Source organism: Rhinoderma darwinii, chromosome 6 (assembly GCF_050947455.1).
Source record: "Rhinoderma darwinii isolate aRhiDar2 chromosome 6, aRhiDar2.hap1, whole genome shotgun sequence".
Lineage (NCBI taxonomy): Eukaryota > Metazoa > Chordata > Amphibia > Anura > Rhinodermatidae > Rhinoderma > Rhinoderma darwinii.
In genome coordinates this window covers 82,281,544-82,304,076 of record NC_134692.1, presented here as the reverse complement: position 1 = coordinate 82,304,076, position 22,533 = coordinate 82,281,544, and the positions used below count along the sequence as shown (strand labels likewise).

The window sequence follows — 22,533 nt, the reverse complement described above, 5'->3', positions numbered from 1 at the left end:
AAAACAGCTCCAAAAACGGCCGTTAAAAAACGCGAGTTTGATTAAAAATTGCTGAAAATCAGGAGCGGTTTTCCCTTTGTTTAGTAAGCGTGTGAACATACACTTATTCATTTCTATGGGCCCATACACACTATCCGTGTTTTCACGGGTCTCCGCATGTCCGCAAATCCGTGCCGCAGAAACTCAGGACATGTCTTATTACGGGCCGCAAATTCGATGCAGACATGCCAATAGAAGTCAATAGGCCCGTGGAAATTGCGGATACACCTCCGTGTGTCATCCGCAGTTTTGCGGATTTGCGGAAGTGTTGCTAGGCGACGACCGGGAATGAGTTCTGTCGTCATCCTGTTTTACCTAGGCTTTTTTTTTTTCATCCGCATTTTGCGGATTACATACGGATGAACTGCGGATGACATTTCACGGAACACGGTCCTGGAATTTGCGGACCAGAAAAACACTACGGTCGTGTGCATGAGGCCTTAGCCTTTTGGTGTGTCCTAGAACTTCTTCCACAGCTGCAGAATCACACCCAAAATGGCTGCCGGACACTGCTTAGCAATTTGAAGACACCTTTACCTGGCTTGTGACAGGGGGGGGTGAGGTTCCCTCCCACATTTACAGCAGCTGTGAGTCAGGTTGCTTTGCCTTATTCACCTTGCTGTAATTCTGGGAAGTGCTCCCCCTGGTGGCCAACATGTCACATTATTATTTAATTTGTAATACTTTCCACCATACGGAAAAAAAACCAAAAAAACAGCAAAAAACGTAAAAAATATAATAGAAATAAGTAACGACACTGAAAAAAAAAGGTTTCATTTGCGAGACATTATCTATCATATGCTGCTCTCATATATGGCTGACCGGTTTTCTTTAATTAAATGTGGTTTGTCCTTGAAACCCATGGAAACCCTCTAACGTTAAATACACTGGAACTGACATACAAAATAAAATAAAATCAAGTAGATCAGTACAAATAAATGTAAATTTTTATTAAAAAAAGTAAATTGCCAAAATATAACTTTGGAAACTGACTGAACAAGGGAATTTTTTAGAAACTACAAACAAATTCCAAGTTTGCACAATTATTTACAGAAGAGAAAAAATCCTGCCATCTGAAAAGTTAAAATGATAGAGATAATATATATATATATATCCCAGCGTCCTTGTATTTTTCCACCTAAGAAAAAGCCTTCAGTCAAATAACTGGATCCTCCACACGTGTAGTGCTTCAGTCACTGTCCACTCAGAAATGCCAAATGACCTTTTGTACATCTGTTGGCATAATGTCCCTTCTCACCACACTGCAAAGACAAAATGTTGCACATTAAAAAAATTCTTAGAAAAAAATTAATAAAAAAAATCAGCCCTGGTTGCAGAATGCCCTTCAAGCATTTGGCAGCCAGGTGTTTCCATCAGGTGCCCAATGCATGTAGCTGGATGCTGTCATCCAACTACATGAATTCGGATGACCGCAAACTATGGGGAGGGAGTGTTTAGTTGTCTCCTGTTGAGGGAGAGGTGGAGTTAAAGCCCTACTTAGATGATTAATGGAAGCCGTGGGCTACTATAGTAGGTCTTACTGTGACTACAATGGGAGTAGCGCTCCTGCAACTTCTAGAGAAGCGCACCTGCAGTGACTACTAGGGAAGTTATGGGGGGGGGGGGGAGATTGCTCTAAAGACTAGGTAAGTTGAGTGGAGGAAGGAAGTGAATTTAAACACTGCTGCAACTCAGTAGATGACAACCGTGCTGATGCCTTATGGGGGACTGACCTATAAAACTAATAAAGTTAAAGAGGCTCTGTCACCAGATTATCAAATCCCTATCTCCTATTGAATGTGATCGGCGCTGCAATGTAGATAACAGCAAAGTTGTTTTTTTTTTTTGAAAAACGATCATTTTTGCCCAAGTTATGAGCAATTTTATATTTATGCAAATGAGCTTTCCAATGGACAACTGGGCGTGTTTTCTCGTTTTACCAACTGGGCGTGTATTGTGTCGGAAGAGAGAAGACACATCAGCTCCAGGCGTCAGAGGGTACAGTGCAGGTTATGTGCAGGTAAGCATAGCAAACTCCCTAGAGACGAGCATATTAACCTTTTGGACGCCTGGAGCCGATGTATCTTCTTTGTCCGACGACAAGGTTGAAGGACCTGTGGGTGACTTCACTCTGTGTGTCTGCAGTGAAAGAAGCTGGGTGGGAACGATGAGAAGTGTATGATGCTGATTCGTCAGCGTCATACACTTCTATTCACAATGCCCAGTTAGTAAAAACACAATACACGCCCAGTTGGTAAAACGAGAAAACACGCCCAGTTGTCCATTGAAAAGCTCATTTGCATAAATATAAAATTGCTCATAACTTGGGCAAAAATGATCGTTTTAAAAAAAACAAAAAAAAAACGTTGCGGTTATCTACATTGCAGCGCCGATCACATTCAATAGGAGATAGGGATTTTATAATCTGGTGACAGAGCCTCTTTAAGACTGTTAAATTTAACTGTTGCAATCCTAGAGGAGACCCTAACCCTTAGGCCGGCCTGGTGGCGTAACTACCGCTGTAGCCTCCATAGCGGCTGCTACGGGGCCGGAAAGCCCCCCCCCATGCCCGGTGGCGCTGCTAGTAGCCGCTGCAGCAATGCCACATTTAATGGACGCAGATACTGTTGAACACTATGGCAGAGCAGGGAGGTATCTCCCTGCTCTGCTATTTACTAGGCTACAGGCCACGTTCTGCTTGCAACTTATCATGACGTCACTGGATCACGACCGACCTACGCAAGGATGCAGTCAGCGTTGATGGTTTGGAGCAGCTCAGTTTGTCAAGGGAACGGGGCCTAGGTGAGTAAAAGTTTTTTTGTTTCATTTGTTTGGGGGGCGCCTTCTACAGGGGCATTATGTACAGGTGGGGCGGTATGTTTTGATCAATGTTTTCTCTGTATTTCTAAAAAAATAAAAATCCAAGATGTAAAAAGGAAAAATGTTGATATATTTGCATTATTCAAATTCGTAATGATACCACACAAATTAGTAAGGTTTACCATGTCGATTTTATGTAGTCCTAATTTTTTTAATTGAATGAAACAAAATTAATACATTATAAGGCTCGTAAAGTTTGCTAGCACTTAAGGATGCCGCAGAGTGAAAATTGCAAGTTTTTAACATTTATGACATTTTAGTGCCGAATATCTTGTGCCACTGGAGACACACACCATAAATTATTATGCGGACTCTCCTTGGTATGGTAATGGCAGGGATCTGAAGGGAAGGAACTCCATTTGGAGCACGGATTTTGCTGTAACAATTCTTGCAGAGTGAAAATTTTAATTTTAGGGCACATAATAAGGAAGTGCAAATAAAATTAAAATTGAATGGATGTACGATAGATTTTGAAAAAAATCCTTTATGCACAGGACAGGTTGTGTGGGGTAGGTATTGCAATAGTAGGTTGTGTCCTTCCTTTTCCCCCCTTTTGTAACACACACCGCACCTTTTTTGATTCCTGCCCTTCTTACCAGTGCAGGGATTTAATTTGGAAAGTGTTGCCCTAGTAAAATGCGCGTGGACTCTCTTCCAGAAGTTCCTGATTAATAAATATCAGAGCCTTGATAATTTCAGGAAGGTTCCCCTCTGACCCGCACATCGATAAAGAATGTAAGCATTTTACGATGCCATCTGTATGATGTGTATGGCCAGCGATGCGATTTCCACATGGCGCTGTACTGCAGTAGCATTTTATCTGAAAGATCAACCCGTCCCATGATCCTATTATAGTCCAAGATGCAGTCTGGCTTGGGGGTTTCTCTATTGATACCTCATACTGGAAAGGGGTGCTGCTATCACGGTGTATTGTGCTCAATACTAGGACATCCCTCTGTATACAGCTTATAGATCTTCACGTCATACCTTCCCCTTTTACTTGGCACGTACTGGCGGATTCAAAGCATCCCTTCAAAATGTACCAGGGACATGGGGGGGGGGCGTGGCTTGGACATGGCGGTGTGAGGACGTGTTTGCTCGGAGCTCTGGACTCACCCCGCAGAAATCGCCAGTTAAGGGCTTACTTACCGATCCCCGACGAAGCATGACTATGGGGAGAAGCCGCAGGAACCTCCCGGACGCCTCGGGCACTGCATCCATCGGCTGGTATCTCCGCCGCGCTCTTCGTCCTCTCCTCCTGTAGGCCGCATCCAGCCTCCGTCGCCTCGTTGGACCTCACCGCCTCCCCTTACCACTGGTCAGGCGCTGCTCGGCTGCCGTTCTCGTGCCCCTGGAGGGAAGATGACGTCGCAGGAGGGAGGTCAGGGTGTGGCAGGCATTAAAGAGTCGGCTCCCCTGCCCCAGGCTGAGGCAATCTCCCCTAAACTGCCCCAGATAGTACCCGGCCATGGGACACCTGAGGCGCCATTTTCAGCGGCCGTGCAGCGGCGCCCGCCACCACAGTCATGTGTGCAGAGTCAGGAAACGCCGGCCATCTTCAGGGGGTCTATGGCCACGACGATACACACGGGGGAAAAACAGACAGGCCCATCCCCGGGCCCCCCTCTATCAATGGAGCGGACCCTGGCAGAACTCTGGGAGATGGTCAAAGTACTGCCCACCAAAACCGACTTGGATCTCCATCTTGCCCGGCTAGAGGAGAAACATGACAGGGCTATTGGCGCGGTCACACAGGAGGTACGTGCGCTGGCCACGAGGGCGGAAACCCTGGAGCGCTAGCACTCCATATCCTCAGTAGATATCTCGGTCCTCTCACAGTCCCTGGCCACTCAAGCTACGCAATTACGGGACTTCTCCCTACAGTTTTATTGATGTCGAAAACTGGGAGAGACGTAACAACCTGAAGTTGAGAGGTTTACCGGAGTCCGTACCCCCAGATGGACTTTATGATGCTGTGACACACATTTTTAATAAACTCCTGGACCGACCGCGTGATATGGCCATTGAGATGGACAGACTTCACAGATTGGCGGGCCCCCGGAATAGAGATGGCAATCGACCCAGAGATGTGATATGTAGAGTGCATGTCTACAAACAGAAAGAAGAGATTGCCCGGAGAACCTGGGAGAAAGGGTCTGTTCCCTTCAATGGAGCCGAGATCACAGTCCTGCCAGATGTCTCGAGACTGACACTCTCTATGCGCAGAATTGTCCGCCCCTTACTGGAAGCGACAAAGGCGGCAGGCGCAACCTACAGATGGGGCCATCCCTTTCACATTATTCTTCATAGACAGGGACAATCCTTTGCGGTCTGGTCCCCAGAAGACCTGGAGGAGGCGTTCCGGTTTTTGGAGATCTCACCGGTGCGGTTACCGGACTGGACTGAGCCCCCGGCACAGTTTGCTCTCAGCGGTGGTCCGTTCCCGGAATTCGCGTCTTATTTCCCGCCTCGTCCCGGAGCCGAGACACCCGTGACCCGACCTTCAGGGCGACGATCTCCTCCCGGAGAACGTGGAGTCGGGCCCGTTGATCCTCGGCTCCCAGGACGGCGTTCTCCCCGAAGGGACTGATTGATCTCCTGCTTCCACATGTGGACAGTTAATTGCACTTTACTCCCTCCCTTTTCTTCCACAGAGTTCTCTGCAGGCGGCGGCAGATGGCGTTGAGGGGTTGCTCCAGAGGCGTTTGTATTTGCTGCAGGTCGGGGTGGGAGTTTTACAATGGTTGGAGATGTTCCTACTGTTCAGCTATAAAGGGAAAGGTGGGCCCATTTGGTAGATGACCCGGTGAGTTCGGGGCTTTGATGTAATTCTTTGGAGATTAGTGTGTTAGTTACTGTACTCGTGAGACACTGTTTTTCCGCCCTGCTGTCTTTCCTCGTTCCCCATTAGGGTTCCGAGTGCGGTGTCGTGGTGGAGGTTTTCCTCCAGGACGGCATAGCTCTCGTTGAGTATTGGAGGGATTTTGTACTCCGACCTTAGAGTGATTCTGTTTCTTATTGCTACTGCCCAGCAGCATCTGTGTAGGAGCTTTTCTTCTTCTTTCTCTTCCTCTCCCCCACCTTCCCTCCTCTGTCCATTCCTCCGTCAGTTACCATGTCTGACATTACTGTTATTTCTCTGAACGCACAGGGACTGAACATCCCTGAGAAGAGGTCCTCCATTCTCCGTCTGCTGTGGAAAAGAAAAGCACACGTGGCAAGAGACCCACTTTCGGGCTGACTGTATACAGAGGCTCACAGACTCCAACTACCCGGACGTGTATCATAGTACTTCCCGACTCCAAGACTAAGGGGTATCCATCCTGATTTCACGCTCTTTGCACTGGGAGCATGTGGAGACTTGCACAGATGGAGCGGGCCGGTACCTCTTCGTGAAGGGTAAGCTGGACAATACATTGTACACACTGGCCTCTTACTATCTCCCTAACACTGGTCAAGTAGCCTTCCTGGAAAGAGTTCTTGGGGCGTTGGATGGCTTTCTGGAAGGCACTCTAGTACTGGGGGGGGGGATTTGAATGTCACATTGGACCCCATGTTAGACTCGAGGGGGCACTCCTCTTTACCCAGGGCGGCACACCGTCGCATACGACGATTGTTGCACGAACATCAATTAGTGGACACATGGCGGGTCCTGCACCCTTCGACCAAAGACTACACGTTTTACTCGGCTCCCCACAACTCCTACTCCAGACTCTATTATTTTTTTCTGCGTCATTCACACCTCCCTAGCCTTACATCAGCCTCCAATGACGACATTACACTGTCTGATCACGCCCTTATTACTCTCACTCTCCCGTCCATCAGCCCACCCTCGTTCTTGGCAGTGGCGATTGAACGAATCGCTCTTACAGGATCCGACGGTGGTCTCAGATATTCGCAGGGAACTGGTGGAGTACTTTGCAACAAATGCCACACCACCAGGGGTAGACTCTTTTTGTATCTGGGAGGCACACAAATGCGTGGTGCGCGGCACCTTTATTCGTGTGGGCACCAAGCTTAAGGAAGAACGGTCGGCACACTTCCGGGACTTACTGACTCAGATACATCGCCTGGAACAGACACATAAGGTATCCCAGGATCGGGTAGTGGGGGCGGAGCTGGGACAGTTGAGAGAGCAGGTGCGTTCACTCTGCCTTGCAAAGGCGAGGGCCTCCCTAGTTAAATGTAGACGACACTTCTATGAATTTAGTAATAAACCTGGTAGAACCTTAGCTCGAGCACTTAGGAAGACCCGCTCACGTACCTATGTCCCCTAGGTCCTGAGCTCACACAACAGACGCCTCCAGCTTCCACAAGACCTCTCAGAAGCCTTCCGTGCCTATTACCACACTCTCTATAATCTTCCACGGGCACCCCCTTCTTCGTAAGGTGGTGGTCACCTGGAGAAGATCGAGGAGTATCTTCGGTCATCAGGGATGAAATGTATCCCTCCCGAGGCTATCGCAACCTTGGAGGCGCCCATTTCCCCGGAAGAGCTGTTATGGGCACTGAAGGACACACCCACAGGGAAGGCACCGGGCCCGCATGGTTTGCCCCTACAATACTATAAGGCCTATCCGGACTTGCTCTTGCCCCACTTCCTACGGGCATTCAATTCTATTAGAGGGGTGCTCCATCCCCCGAGACATATTGAGGGCCTATATTACGGTCATACCCAAGGAGGGTAAGGATTCATCCTTGTGCCAGAATTACCGTCCCATTTCTCTACTTGACGTGGATTTAAAACGATTTGCCAAGATCCTGGCACAGAGGATGACTCCACTCTTACACAACGTGATACACAACGACCAGGTGGGCTTTATGCCCTCGCGTGAGGCGCGTGATAATACCACACGAGCGATTAACTTAATGTACCAAGCAGCTATATCGACTCCTCCCACTTGTTTTCTGTCAACGGACGCAGAGAAGGCCTTCGACAGAGTCAACTGGGATTTTATGCGGGCAACCTTGCGGCATGTGGGCCTAGGGGCTCACATGATGAACTGGATCTCGGGTCTCTACTCCTCTCCATCAGCTCAGGTCAACGGGCACTACTCGCCCTCATTTGCAATCACCAATGGCACAAGGCAAGGCTGCCCCTTGTCCCCATTAATTTTCATGTTGTTTGGAGCCCTTCCTGTGCCATATTCGCTCCAATCCTGACATTGCGGGCATAGTCCTGGGCGGTAGGGTCCATAAGGTCGCTGCCTACGCGGATGATCTTCTCTTTTTTTCTCACGGCTCCCAGGATTTCCTTGCCCAACCTGATGGCAGAGTTGAGTAGATACTCGAAATTATCCAACTTCAAGATCAACTACCAGAAGTCTGAGGCGCTTAACATCTCGTTGCCGCAGACCCTGGTTGCCGACCTGTCCGAGTCCTTTCCTTTTAAATGGGCGAGGGACTCGCTTAAATACCTGGGGGTGCGGCTTCCCGGTGATCTGTCTCGCCTTTACGCAGTGAATTTGCATTCGCTTCTTCAACTTGTAAAGAGCGACCTGGACACTTGGACGTCGGATACCTTCACATGGTTTGGGAGGTGCGCCATATTTAAAATGAATATTTTGCCGCTGATTCTGTATCTCTTTCAGGCCCTCCCGATACATGTCCCACGCCAGTTCTTTCAATCTCTGCGGTCTCTCCTACACAAATTTATCTGGGCAGGGAAACCTGCGCGTATTGCCCGTCCCATGCTTTTCGTGCGAAGTGTGAGGGGGGTGTTGGTCTACCGGACTTTGTTTCCTACCACTATGCCTCCCACTTGACACGAATTCTAGACTGGTTTAGACACAGCGAGATTAAGTAGTGGGTGTCCATGGAACAGGCTTCTCTGGCAGTCCCTCTGCAGGCCTTACCGTGGTTCGGTAGACATATTCCCTTGGCCGCGCGGTCACACCCGACGATCAGACCCACCCTGGCAGTCGCGGCACGGCTCATTACTAGGACAGAGATCTCCACGTCCCCCTCCCCTCTGTACTCGATTTTGGGCAACCCTGCATTTCCACCAGGGCGGGAAGGAGGTCCTTTCCTGCTTTGGTTGAGAATTGTAAAGAAAATAAAATAAAAAAGAGGGATACTGTAGGCGCTGCTTGGTTGATAAAAGTTGGTTTATTGCAAAAAGCAAGGTAAAAAGATTGCTACGCGTTTCAACGCCGGACTGGCGTCTTCCTCAGGCAGATAACACATACAGTACAAGACCATGCATATATATACACATACAAGTGAACAGTGATAGGGCCAATTCAGTAAAAAAAACGCCAAAAACGGGGAAAGATCAAAGGTCACAGAAACAACTCTGCCTGAGGAAGACGCCAGTCCGGCGTTGAAACGCGTAGCAATCTTTTTACCTTGCTTTATGCAATAAACCAACTTTTATCAACCAAGCAGCGCCTCTTTTTTATTTTATTTACAATTTTCATCAAGGCAACTCCTTTAGGTGTTTGCGTTTGGGGATCGGCAGCAGCTTGCACCTCTTTGCATTTACCTGCCAGTATTTGCAATTTGGAAAAGGAAGCACATATTTTGTTTCCCTGGAAAAACAAACCTCTTCTGGCGCCGTGTCCTTTTTTCTTTTATCTATCATGCTTTGGTTGAGGGCAGGTAAGGGACGTGCTGTACACATTTTGCAGGAGGAGAGATGAATGTCGGGCGCGCAGTTACAGTCTGTCGGACCCTGTCCCCTTTTCTGCATGGCAGGTCACCCAGCTACGACATTATCTGGCGTCCTTAGCTAATCCGGCGGTGTACTCGCGTGAGGGCTCCCGATTTGAACTTTTATGCACGGGCACGGTGCGCCATTCACTGTCTAAACTCCACGCTCTTTTGATCTCGCCCTCCAATCTGCCTACCCCATCTTACCTGCTTAGTTGGGAAAGGGATTTGGGTCTATCATTTACTCCCGAACAAAAGGTGCGCCTGTTTACCATGACACCTAAATCCTCAATGGCCAGTAGATATCAGGAGGCAGGGTTCAAGATTCTGTCTCGTTGGTATAGGGTGCCTTCCAGATTGCATATTGCAGATTGCATTCCGGCGGTTTCGCCTCTGTGCTGGAGATGTGGTGACCATGTGGGTACGATCTTGCATATTTTTTGGGACTGCCCACTCCTGACTGATTTCTGGTCCGAGGTGTGGCGCATTTCCTCGAAATTCACGGATTTCCCCCTCCCGAGGTCGCCAGACCTTTTCCTGCTCCATCTGTGTGAGATACCGTTGTCCATGTATAGGCGCTCAGTTGTTCGCCACTTGGTGAATGCGGCTAGAGCATGTGTTCCCGCGCTGTGGAGACAATCTTGTCCCCCGTCGTTGGGCATGTGGTGTGGCAAGATCCAGGAGATTATGAGAATGGAGGACCTCACGGCATCAATGAAAGGGTCCCATGCCTCCTTCCTCAGAACCTGGCGTGAATGGATCAGTTTTCAATCCTCTGTGGAATACAAGGCCATCATGGCCTCTCGACTTCTTCCCTAGGCCCAATTATGTCAGGTTCGTTCCTCTCCCTCTCCCCTTCTGTCCCCGCTTTTCTTTCTTTCTTTTTACTGTATCTCTGCTCGACTAAGGAGGATTATGCACCGCTGCGGGTTCAGGGTGAATATCTGCATTTCTTCCAATAATATTCTGAGCGGTATACTGCCTTCCATTGTAATTTTATGCACTTTTGTTATGCAAGTTACTGGCCTGTGGCCGATGTCAATACCGACTTGGTGTGTACTGAGTATATTGTCTGTTTTTCTTTATGCTTTAAAAAACAAAATAAACATTTTTATAAAAAAAAAAAAAAAAAAAAAAATGTACCAGGGACTTATCCATAGACATTAATCAGGAATGTGTAAACTTGTGCATAATGGACACTGAAATGGTCTATGAGGGGCCTAATTTTAAACAAGCAGTCAAAACTGGGGTCATCTCTGGATGGACACTATCATTATAATGTAGGATTCATAGGGTTGCTACAGAGCATCTCCTGGATATGGCTATGTAGTATATCAGGGGTGTGGTACAATATATCTGAGATCCTGTAGGATATGCTCAGCTTTTTCAATAATCCCATATTTAATACAAGGCCACAAAGTCTGACCTTTCCAGCTGTGGGTATCAACCAGTGAAGTTTAGCAATATAAATTGATGGGCACACAAATTTATTTGGGCCACCATTACAGCGGGAAGTCAGGTCATTTGTACAGTCAAAGTAAGCCATATACTGAGGTATCTTCACTTTTAATTTTTCTAATAGATATTTAGAAAATGTTTAATTTCTTAAGTGCCTAATGTGTTTTCAAATAAAACAGGCGCCCCTTTACAGGTGTTAGGTCTTCATTAAGGAACAAAGTATCGGAGGCAACTATTACATTAAAAATGATTTGAAAGAAATACAATTTGATGCTGTGTAAAAAAAATCAACAACCAAAAAAACCCAAAACATTACCAGCGGAGTGGAGGTTTACTCAGACAATAGTAAAATACACTGCTTACCCCTTTAAGCATAAAACAGTGTACATATATGCACAAGACCTGGTAGTTTACTACTGTTAAAGAGGAACACATCATGCACATAACATCTTACCTTATAACAAGTAACCTGATCGAGTGGTCTAGGCCCCCGATTTCCTACATTATTGTTCTGTAATTGCATGACACCAATCGTCTGTGGAGAACGTTGCTGTCCAATAGGTGAAGACTGGCTTGTTAACTGGATGAGGGAGGATGATCTCTGTGATGACTGGTTGTTATTTTGCTGCAGGCATGAATGGAAGGTTACAAAAATAACAGAAAAAAACAGAACAAATCATGTCAAATCCCATGACATTTCTGAAACAATTAAATAAATGATAAACACCGTTCAAGCGTAACATTAATACCACCTGCCTGATATTCTGTATGTCCCCCTCGTGCTGCCAAAACAGCTCTGACCCGTCGTGGCATGGACTCCACAAGAACTCTGAAAATGTCCTGTGGTATCGGGCAACAAGACGTAAGCTGCAGATCCTGTAAATTGTGAGGTAGTGCCCTTCCATTAGGGAATGTTGTTGCCATGAAGGGGTGTACTTGGTCTGCCACAATGCTTAGATAGTACATGTCAAAGTAACATCCACATGAATGCCATGACACAAGGTTTTCCAGCGGAACATTTCCCAGATCACACAGCTTGCCTTTTTCCCCATAGTGCATCCTGGTGCCATCTTTTCCCTAGGTAAGCGTCTCATAGTGACACAGTGCCAGTGCCCACATATAGTGACAGTGCCCACAGTGACACTGCAACAGTGCACAAATATTGACATAGTGCCCACATATTGACATAGTGCCCACATAGTGACAGTGCCCACATAGTGACATAGTGCCCACATATAGTGACAGTGCCCACATATAGTGACAGTGCCCACATAGTGCCACCCCGAATATAGTGCCAGTGTCCACGTAGACAGTGCCATACACCCTTGCAGATCGCACCCCCACATGTAGATCTCAGCGCCACCCCGTTGTAGATCGCAGCACCACCCGCCTCCCTTGTAGATCGCAGCACCACCCGCCTCCCTTGTAGATCGCAGCACCACCCGCCTCCCTTGTAGATCGCAGCGCCACCCGCCTCCCTTGTAGATCGCAGCGCCACCCGCCTCCCTTGTAGATCGCAGCGCCACCCGCCTCCCTTGTAGATCGCAGCGCCACCCGCCTCCCTTGTAGATCGCAGCGCCACCCGCCTCCCTTGTAGATCGCAGCGCCACCCGCCTCCCTTGTAGATCGCAGCGCCACCCGCCTCCCTTGTAGATCGCAGCGCCACCCGCCTCCCTTGTAGATCGCAGCGCCACCCGCCTCCCTTGTAGATCGCAGCACCACCCGCCTCCCTTGTAGATCGCAGCACCACCCGCCTCCCTTGTAGATCACGCCGCTATAGCTGCCACTGGGAGCCGTATCCCCGGCCTGAGGAAGCCGATATTGTGGACGGTGGGATATGCAAAGGGGTCCTGTATCCAGCGGGGCGGTGTAGCTATATACTTGGAGTCTCTGCTTCCCCGCGGAACTGCTGTTCCGTACTGTATCATTTTGTTTGGTACATAGTCACTATGGTTGAAAACAGACATTTCGATCAAGTTCAACCACGGAATGGGAAAAGGGAAGGGAAAAATTTAAGTACAGAACAGCAGTTCCATGGGGAAGCAGACACCGAACGGGGCAGAGCTTCCCCTTGCAGCACAGCGCAACTAAAGAATCGATTCTACGATACTGTTAAAAAACGGAATCGTGAGAGCCCTTGAGGGCGAATTCATCGAATTAATTTGATTAATTGCCCAGCCCTATTCCCAACATATATATCCCATATAGTATGTACCCCTGATTGGATCCAAAAATTAGAGGAGCTAACTCTTCTGATAATTGTGAAAGTGCTGATCTGCCTCTCTGGCTGGATGGCCTTTTCGGTTGACTGCTCTATAGCCAAAACTGTGTGCTTTTATCCGTTTGTGTTTCCCCTTGTTGTCTTGTGTCTATGTAACTTTGGGTTGAAATTTGTGTTTTTTCTATTTTTGTGGGACTGGTTTCCCTACATTTTGCACTACCTTTGCTGTAATTAGGGTATTGATAATTACCATTAGATTTTCTTATAAATAAATTGTGAAAGTAATGGTTTATGCCACAAAAACATGTCCGTCCGTATGTCTGAATATCTATGAAGTTCTTTTGCAGCAGACCATACCTGAACTTTGTGTATGGGTAAACCCCTTGGAGAGACAGCCAGATTTTTTCAAATCTGACATGTGTCACTTTATTTGGTAATAACTTGGGAAGGCTTTTACTTATCCAAGCGATTCTGAGATTGTTTTCTTGTGACATATTGTACTATGTTAGTGAAACATTTGATCGATAAATTCAATATTTATATGTGAAAAACACAAAATATTTAGAGACAATTTGGAAAAATTAGCATTTTTCTAAATTTAAATTTATCTGCTTGTAAGACAAAAAGTAATACCGCACAAAATAGTTACTAGTTTACATTTCCCATATGTCTACTAAATGTTTGCAGCGTTTTTTGAATGTCCTTTTATTTTTCTAGGACGTTAAAAGGCTTAGAACTCTAGAAGCAATTTCCCACATTTTCAAGAAAATTTCAAAAGGCTATTTCTTTCAGGGACCAGTTCGGTTCTGAAGTGGCTTTGAGGGCCTTATATATTAGAAGATCTCCATAAATCACCCCTTTTAAAAACTGCACCCCTCAAAGTATTAAAAACAGCATTTAGAGAGTGTCTTAACCCTTTAGGTGTTTCACAGGAATTAAAGCAATGTGGAGGTGAAATTTCCAAATGTAATTTTTTTTGTCGAAATTCATTTGAAATACATTTTTTCCTAACACACACAGAAGGTTTTACCAGCTAAACGCAACTCAATATTTATTGCCCAGATTCTGCAATTTTTAGAAATATCCCAGATGCGGTCCTAGTGTGGTAATGAAAAACACGCGCATTGCGTATTACGTTCGTGTAGATCCGCCCTAACAATGGACTGGAACAAAGAGAAGTGTATGATGCTGATTGGTCAGCGTCATACACGATGGGTTTCCTCCTGTGTAATGCTTTGCCCGGGCTTTACTGCAGCTGTCTTCAGTTCTTGCTTGTTTGTGGGTCTATCTGCCTTAAAGAGGCTCTGTCACCATATTATAAGTGGCCTATCTTGTACATAATATGATCGGCACTGTAATGTAGATTACAGCAGTTTTTTTATTTAGAAAAACAGTAATTTTTGACGGAGTTAAAACCTATATTAGCTTTATGCTAATGAGGTTCTTCATGAACAACTGGGCGTGTTTTACTTTTTGGTCAAGTGGGAGTTGTACAGAGGAGTGTATGACGCTGACCAATCAGCGTCATACACTTCTCCCCATTCATTTGCAGAGCACATAGCGATATAGCTATATCGCTATGTGCAGCCACATAAACACACTATAACGTTACTGCAGTGTCCTGACAATGAATATACATTACCTCCAGCCAGGACGTGATGTGTATTCAGAATCCTGTCACTTTTGTAGCGTCTCTGTGATATTTACAGCAAGGCAAGTGTAATCTCATTTGAAATGACAGGTTACATCGTAATCTCGCGAGATTACGCTTGCCTTGCTGTAAATATCACAGAGACGCTACAGAAGTGACAGGATTCTGAATACACATCACATCCTGGCTGGAGGTAATGTATATTAATTGTCAGGACACTGCAGTAACGTTATAGTGTGTTTATGTGGCTGCACATAGCGATATCGCTATGTGCTGTGTAAATGAATGGAGAAAAGTGTATGACGCTGATTGGTCAGTGTCATACACTCCTCTGTACAACGCCCACTTGGCCAAAAAGTAAAACACGCCCAGTTGTTCATTAAGAAACTCATTAGCATAAAGCTAAAATAGGTCATAACTCCGTCAAAAATTATCGTTTTTCTAAATAAAAAATACTGCTGCAATCTACATTACAGCGCCAATCACATTATGTAGAAGATAGGCCACTTATAATGGGGTGACAGAGCCTCTTTAAGTTTTGTCTTAACAAAGTGAAATGCTTGCTCAAACGAGTTGAGATCTGGTGATTAACTTGGCCATTGCACAATACTCCACTTCTTTGCCTTAAAAAACTCCTGGGTTGCTTTCGCAGTATGTTTTGGGTCATTGTCCATCTGTACTGTGAAGCGACGTCCAATCAACCTTGCTGCATTTGGTTGAATCGGAGCAGAAAGATTATCCCTGAACGCTTCAGAATTCAACCCGCTGCTTCTGTCTTCAGTCACATCATCAATAAACACTAGTAACCCAGTGCCTTTGGCCATGCATGCCCGTGCCATCACACTGCCTCCACCATGTTTTACAGAGGAAGTGGTGTGCTTTGGATCATGAGCCGTTCCAAGCCTTCTCCATACATCCTTCCTCCCATCATTCTGGTACAGGTTGATCTTAGTTTCATCTGTCCAAAGAATGCTGTTCCAGAACTGGGCTGGCTTCTTTAGATGTTGTTTGGCAAAGTCTAATCTGGCCCTTCTATTTTTGAGGTGGATTAATGGTTTGCACCTTGTGGTGAACCCTCTGTATTTGCTCTCATGAAGTCTTCTCTTTAGGGTAGACTTAGATACTTATACACCTACTTCCAGGAGAATGTTCTTCACTTGGGTAGATGTTGTGTAGGGGTTTTTCTTCACCATGGAAAGGATTCTGCGTTCATCCACACTGTTGTCTTCCATGGACGTCCATGCCTTTTGGAGAACGCGAGATCACCTGTGAACTCTTTTTTTTTTTTTTTTTTTTTTTTTAAGAATGTACTAAACTGTTGATTTGGCCACTCCTAACATTTGAGCTCTCTCTCTGTTGGATTTCTTAATTTTTTTCAGCCTAACGATAGTCTGTTTCACTTGCATTGAGAGCTCCTTTGACCTCATGTTGTGGGTTCACAGCAACAGCTTCTAAATGCAAATGCCACCTCCAGACCTTTTACCTGCTTAATTGATGATGGATTAACGAGGGAATAGCCCATGCAGCCCATTAAATAGCTTTTGAGATAATTGTCCAATTGTCTTTGGTCCCTTGAAAAAGAGGCAGCTACATATTAAAGAGCTGTAATTCCTAAACCGTTGCTCAAATTAGGATGTGAATACCCTCATATTAAAGCGGAGAGTCTGCACTTTAAGCCCATATAGATTATAGAACTGTATATTCTATAGGTTTTGGTAAACAGCTAAAATGCCAAAACTTGTATCACTGTCCAAATAATTCTGGACCTAAGTGTACATACAATGGTTTAATTTTTACAAGGGATAAAGGAGAAAAAACCCCAACATTTGTAAAGCAATTTCTCCAGAGAACGGAAATACCCCATATGTGGTCATGAACTTACGTTTAAACACACGGCAGCCCTCAGAAGGGAAGGAGCGCCATTTGGAGATCAACTTTTGCTGGGATGGTTTTCGGTGCCATGTCGCATTTGCAAAGCCCCTGAGGGACAAAAGCAGTGGGAACCCCCCAAAAGTTACCCCATTTTGGAAATCACACCCCTTATGGAATCTTGACCCTACAGATTTATTGCAGAATTAATTGGAAGTAGGCCATGAAAAGAAAAATCACAATTTTTTCCCATAAAATGTAGATTTAGCTTAGATTTTTTTCATTTTCACAAGGGATAAAAGGAGAAAAAGCACCCCAATATTTGTAAAGCAATTTCTCCTGAGCACGGCAATACCCCATATGTGGACATAAATTGCTGTTCGTACCAACGGCAAGGCTTAGAACGGAAGGGAGCATTCTTCGGCTCCATGTCGCCTTTGCAAAACCCTTGAGGTACCAGAGTACAGTGGAAGCAGCCAAGAAGTAACCCCATTTTAGAAACTACACCTCTCAAGGCATTTATCATTTGCCTGGACATACGACAGGGCTCAGAATTGAAGGGCAACATGCGAATTTGAGGCCTATTTTGGTATTTTCACAGCATTAGCCCACAATTGCAGGGCTCTGAGGTCAAATAGTAAAACAAACCCTGAAGCAGTGATTATCTTGAAAACTACACCCGATAGTTTATATTAAGGGGTGTGAATATTTTGACCCGACGTGTTTTTTCATTGGAAGTGAATGCGTAGCGGATGGTGCAAAGTAAAAATTGCAATTTTGAACAGATATGCCATTTTAGTGCAAAATTTTTATGTCACGACATTGTGAGAGCCATCATTTTTTATTTTTCATAAAAAAAAAAAACTGTGTAATGTAAGGGCTTGTTTTTTGCTGGACGGGTTTTATTTTTTAATGGTACTATTTTGGGGTACATGCGACTTTTTTATCACTTTTTATTCTATGTTTTGTGAGGGATGGTGACCAAAAAAAAGCGGTCCTGGCAGTTTTTTTTTTTTTGCAGCGTTCACAGTGCGTAAAAAATAACATCATAGTTTTATAGTTTGGGTTGTTACGGACGCGGCGATACCAAAATGTGTACTCTATTTTTTTTTTAACGGTTTCATTTTTCCCCTATAATAGACTTATTATAGGATAAAATGCAGTGTTTGTTTTTATTCACTTGAAACTTTTAGTCAACATTTTTATTAACTTTTTGCAGTACCTCTCACTAGGGGACTTGAAGGCCTGCACTTTGATCTTTGCTCTAATACATTGCATTACACATGTAGTGCAATGCATTAGAGCTGTCAGTTATTCACTGACAGCAAGCCTATTACGTCCCGCCTCCGGACAGGGCCTAATGGTCTGCAAAGTATGAAAGCGCAAGAGTCCATTTTTAGGCCTCTCTTTAAAATAGCAACGATCGGCAACCCTGCGATCACATCGCAGCGATGACGATCGGCTTCAAACCACTAAGATGCCGCGGTCGCTTTTGATCGAATCTAAGGGGGGTTAATGGCAGGGTTTGGAGATCGCTCCGTTCCCTGCCGTTACAGCACGGTGTCAGCTCTAACATACAGCGGATACCGGCGGTTGATGTCGCAGGCTCAGCTACTGAGCCTGTGCAGTCTGGTTTCTGGGGGCGGAAGCCATTTAAGCCCCGTCTCCGAGCGAGACCTAACAGGCTTCCATACTTGGCAGACAAGAGGCCATTGTTAGACCTCCGTTCTGCCAGAGCAGCCATCAGAACACTGCTATGAGCATTGCGGGGTTCTGATCTGCTAGTAAACCCCATAGATGCAGCGCTCGCTTTTGAGCGCTGCATTTATGAGGTTAATCGGCGGGATCGGAGTCTAGCTCCGGTCCTGGCCATGTAGCAGGTTGTCGGCTGTAATATGCAGCCGACACCCGCTGGTGACGGTGCGGGCTTAGCTCCTGAGCCCGCATCAGCAACACGACGTACAGTTACGTTGTGTTTCCTTAAGACCTTGGCAACAACAATGTAATAGTATGTTGTATGTCGCCAAGGGGTTAAGAGCATCCGGGGGACTTACGAATACTGACCAGAAATGTGAGTCGCAGATAGTGCGCTAAGTGGTGCTCCCTGTTAGGAAGAGGGGCATTTTCAACCCATGATGCTAGGTAACGTAATTGCCCAGCTACATAGTACAAACATAAATCTGGTAACGCCACTCTACCTAAGGTTTTAGGGGGTTGCAAAATGGAGAGGCCAAGTTTAGAACGATTAGAGCCCCATATAAAACAAAGGAAATAAAGTATGTACCAGTTTGAAAAAATGACAAATACACTGCCGTTGCAGCATGTTTAAGGACATAAAAGGCATTTAGGAAGTATGACCATTTTGAGCAGATTGATCTGTCCCGAAACTGCTAGGGGAAGGGCACTCAATAGGTGAAATTTGGTTTTAATGTAATCCAGTAGAAGCAAAACATTGGAAGTTAAGTCCTTTGCATGGTCTCAGTTTATAATTATACCCAGGTATTTGAAGCTCGAAACCAGTTGGAACCCATGCTCAGAATTCGACCATCCTATCCCTTGAAGTGGAATGAAAAAAAACACTTGCTCCCGTTAAGGTATAATCCAGAAAATTGACAAAATTTATCTAGGGCAATAATGACCACTGGAAGAGAGTCTCTAGGCTAAAACATAAAAAGGACCATGTCTTAAGCACAGAGACCGATTCTATTCTCCCTCGGCCCAAGCACAACCGCCCTATAGTCTGGATGTTATCTAATGCATATTGCCAGAGGCTCTATAGTGAGAGCGAATAGTAACAGGGAAAGAGGGCACCCCTACCTGGTACCTCTGTGAAGAGGGAAGTAAGGGGATAGAGTACCATTAACAAGTATTTGTGCTCTGGGTGTTTTGTATAGGATCAAAACCCACAGGATGAAATGGGGGCCAAAGCCAAACAGTCGCAAAGTTTCTAGAAGGTAGGGCCATTCAATAGAATCGAAAGCTTTCGCAGCGTCGAAAGACAACAATGCAGAGTCAGCTTTCTTAGCCACTCCTATCTGTGTAATCACCTGGACCTTCCGAATATTATCTTAAGTGGATTTCCCAGGCTTGAAACCCGACTTGTCCGCATGTATCACCTGTAAAATTACCTTATTAAGCCTATTGGCTAGCACTTTTGTAAGTATTCTGTAATCGTTGTTCAGCAACGAGATCGGACGGTATGAACCACATTCAGAGGGGTCTTTATCAGGTTTAAAAAATACAACAGTAGCGTCATACATACTGTCTGGCTGGGAGTTTACCAGTTCTCAAAAGCGGAGTATCTATGTTACACCTCTACAGGGATCCCATCTTTTAACCCCTTCCCGACATTTGACGTATGGCTACATCATAGCCGGGTAGGGGAAGTATGGAGCGGTCTCACGGGCTGAGCCCACTCCACACAATGCGGGTGTCGGCTGTAGGTTACAGCCGACACTTCACAGTAACTAGCAGGATCACACTCGAGCGGGATCACGCCCGTTTACCCGTTAAATGCCATGGTCTAAATCGTTAGAAAGAGGGGTGCGCCCCCTGCAATGCAATCGCGGATCGGCGATGGTTGCTATGGCAGCCTGGGGACCTACTGAATCTACCCAGATCTGCCATCTTTGTGCTCCTATTAAGCCCTGAAAAAGTTAAAAAAAAAAAAAAGGTAAAAATTTGTAAAATATTGTTCTTTTTTTTTTAATGTAAAAAATAAATATGAAATGCTCAAAAAAAAAACCTTTTTCCCATTTCCCCCCAGAGCATTGTAAAGAAACTTAATAACCCTGCACGGTGTACGCCGTAAAAAAAAAAGTAAACGCCAGAATCGATCAAAGCCTCGCATGTACCCCAAAATGGTATCATTGAAAACTACAGCTTAGCCTGCAAAAAATAAGCCCTCATACCACTTAATCAACGGGAAAATAAAAAAAAAGTTACGGCTCTCGGAATTTGGCGACACAAAATACATTTTATTTTTTACACTTCGTTTTTTCCTTGTAAAAGTAGTAAAACATAGAAATAATATATATTTAGTATCGCCGTAATCGTATTGACCCGCAGAATAAAGTTAACAGGTTGTTTTAATTGCACAGTGAATTTCGTAAATACCATGGCGGAATCGCAGTTTTTTTCATTTTCTACCCCATAAATAATTTTTTTCCTGTTTCTCAGTACATTACATTGCACAATAAATGGTGCTACGAAAAACGACAACTCGTCCCGCAAAAAATTAAAGCCCTCATAGGACTATATCGACGGAAAGATGAAAAAGTTATAGTTTTTGGAATGTGGGAAGGAAAAAACGAAAATGAAAATCTGAAAGTTGTTTACGACGGGAAGGGGTTAAAGCCTGTAAAACCTCTTCCGAGGTAATATCTCTCTCCAGACCTTCCCTAGACAGGTGCAATGTTATTTACTTCACCACTCAGGTTTTATTGATATGGCTGAGCAGTGAATTACTGAACACCTAATAACCATTTCAATTCATTATTGTAGTGTTATACGTTAATAATTACCTTTTGCTGGTTCTGGGTCTGTTGAGGTAGAGGAGGTTGCTCGGCAGCTCCCATAGGCAATTCAAACCTGGGGCTGCAAAATTAAAAAGATATTCCACAATGCCTAGTTTGTTCCTCGAAAATGAAGACATCTGACAGAAATTTTGATAGTCCAGCAAGTGTTTCTGGAATCAAACTAAGAAATATTTTGGAAATCTCAGTCTAAACAGATATAACCAATTCATAGATTCCTTTGAGTAAAAAAAAACACGTAATAGCAGGTTTCATTCCGGCCTACCATGACAGGTTATTAAATTAAAAGTTTACTTAAATGTTTAGGACTATTCAATATTTCTCATAATTTATTAATCATGCACCAAACAGGTACCATCAATGCCAGATTAAAGGGCCTGTTCACAATCTTCGTTGGAGGCTTTGTTCGGGGCCTCTATCGCACATCCGGCAGAAATTACCGGAATCAGTCAATGGGTTCCGTTGGCCACCGATGGTATTCGTGTTGCGTTTATCATTCCCTTGTTCTGCACCTTTGACAGAGCAGAACAATGGAATGCCCTGCTGCAGATGTGAACAGGGTCACTTCATTCTAAGGGTATGTTCACACGGCAGCGTCTGTTACGGTTGAAATTACGGGGCTGTTTTCAGGAGAAAACAGCTCCGTAATTTCAGCCGTCATGGCATGTTGAGGCGCTTTTTCGCTGTGTCAATTACGGACGTAAATGGAGCTGTTTTACCATGGAGTCAATGGAAAACGGCTCCATTTAACGTCTGAAGAAGTGACAGGCACTTCTTTGATGCGAGCGTCTATTTCCGCCCCGCCTTTTGACAGCGGGGCATAAAAAAAAATAACCGTCGGAACAGAACATCGTAAGACCCATTCAAATGAATGGGCAGATGTTTGCCAACGCTATCGAGCCGCATTTTCGGACGTAAATCGAGGCGGAAAACGTCCGTAAATAAGCCGTGTGAACATACCCTTTCAGCTAAGGCTTCGTTCACATCTGCGTCAGGGCTCTGTTCCGACGGAGCTTTCCGTCGGAACGGAGTCCTTACTGGCACAAACTGAAACCATAGGTTTCTGTTTCCATCACCAATGATAGTCGACTACGGTGTTCATCCCGTCAAAACGACGGAACCCTTGCACGACGGAGACAAACGGAAACCATTGGCACCGGATCCGTCACCATTGAAATCAATGGCGACGGAGCCCTGACGCAGATTTGACCATAGCCTAAAACTTGTTT

At 45.3% G+C, this 22,533-nt stretch overlaps 1 protein-coding gene across 1 annotated transcript in view; it reads right to left on the bottom strand.

Annotated features, from left to right (window-relative positions):
• Nucleotides 1-968: 968 nt before the first annotated feature.
• Nucleotides 969-22,533, bottom strand: part of CPSF4 (cleavage and polyadenylation specific factor 4) — a 48,865-nt gene continuing 27,300 nt past the window's right edge. Inside the window, exons 6-8 of the mRNA XM_075829986.1 lie at nt 21,293-21,365; nt 11,483-11,653; nt 969-1,301 (exon numbers count right to left, since the gene is read on the bottom strand). Of these exons, the coding sequence (XP_075686101.1) occupies nt 1,233-1,301; nt 11,483-11,653; nt 21,293-21,365 (313 nt within the window). The 3' untranslated portion in view covers nt 969-1,232. The remainder of the gene's footprint in view (nt 1,302-11,482; nt 11,654-21,292; nt 21,366-22,533) is intronic.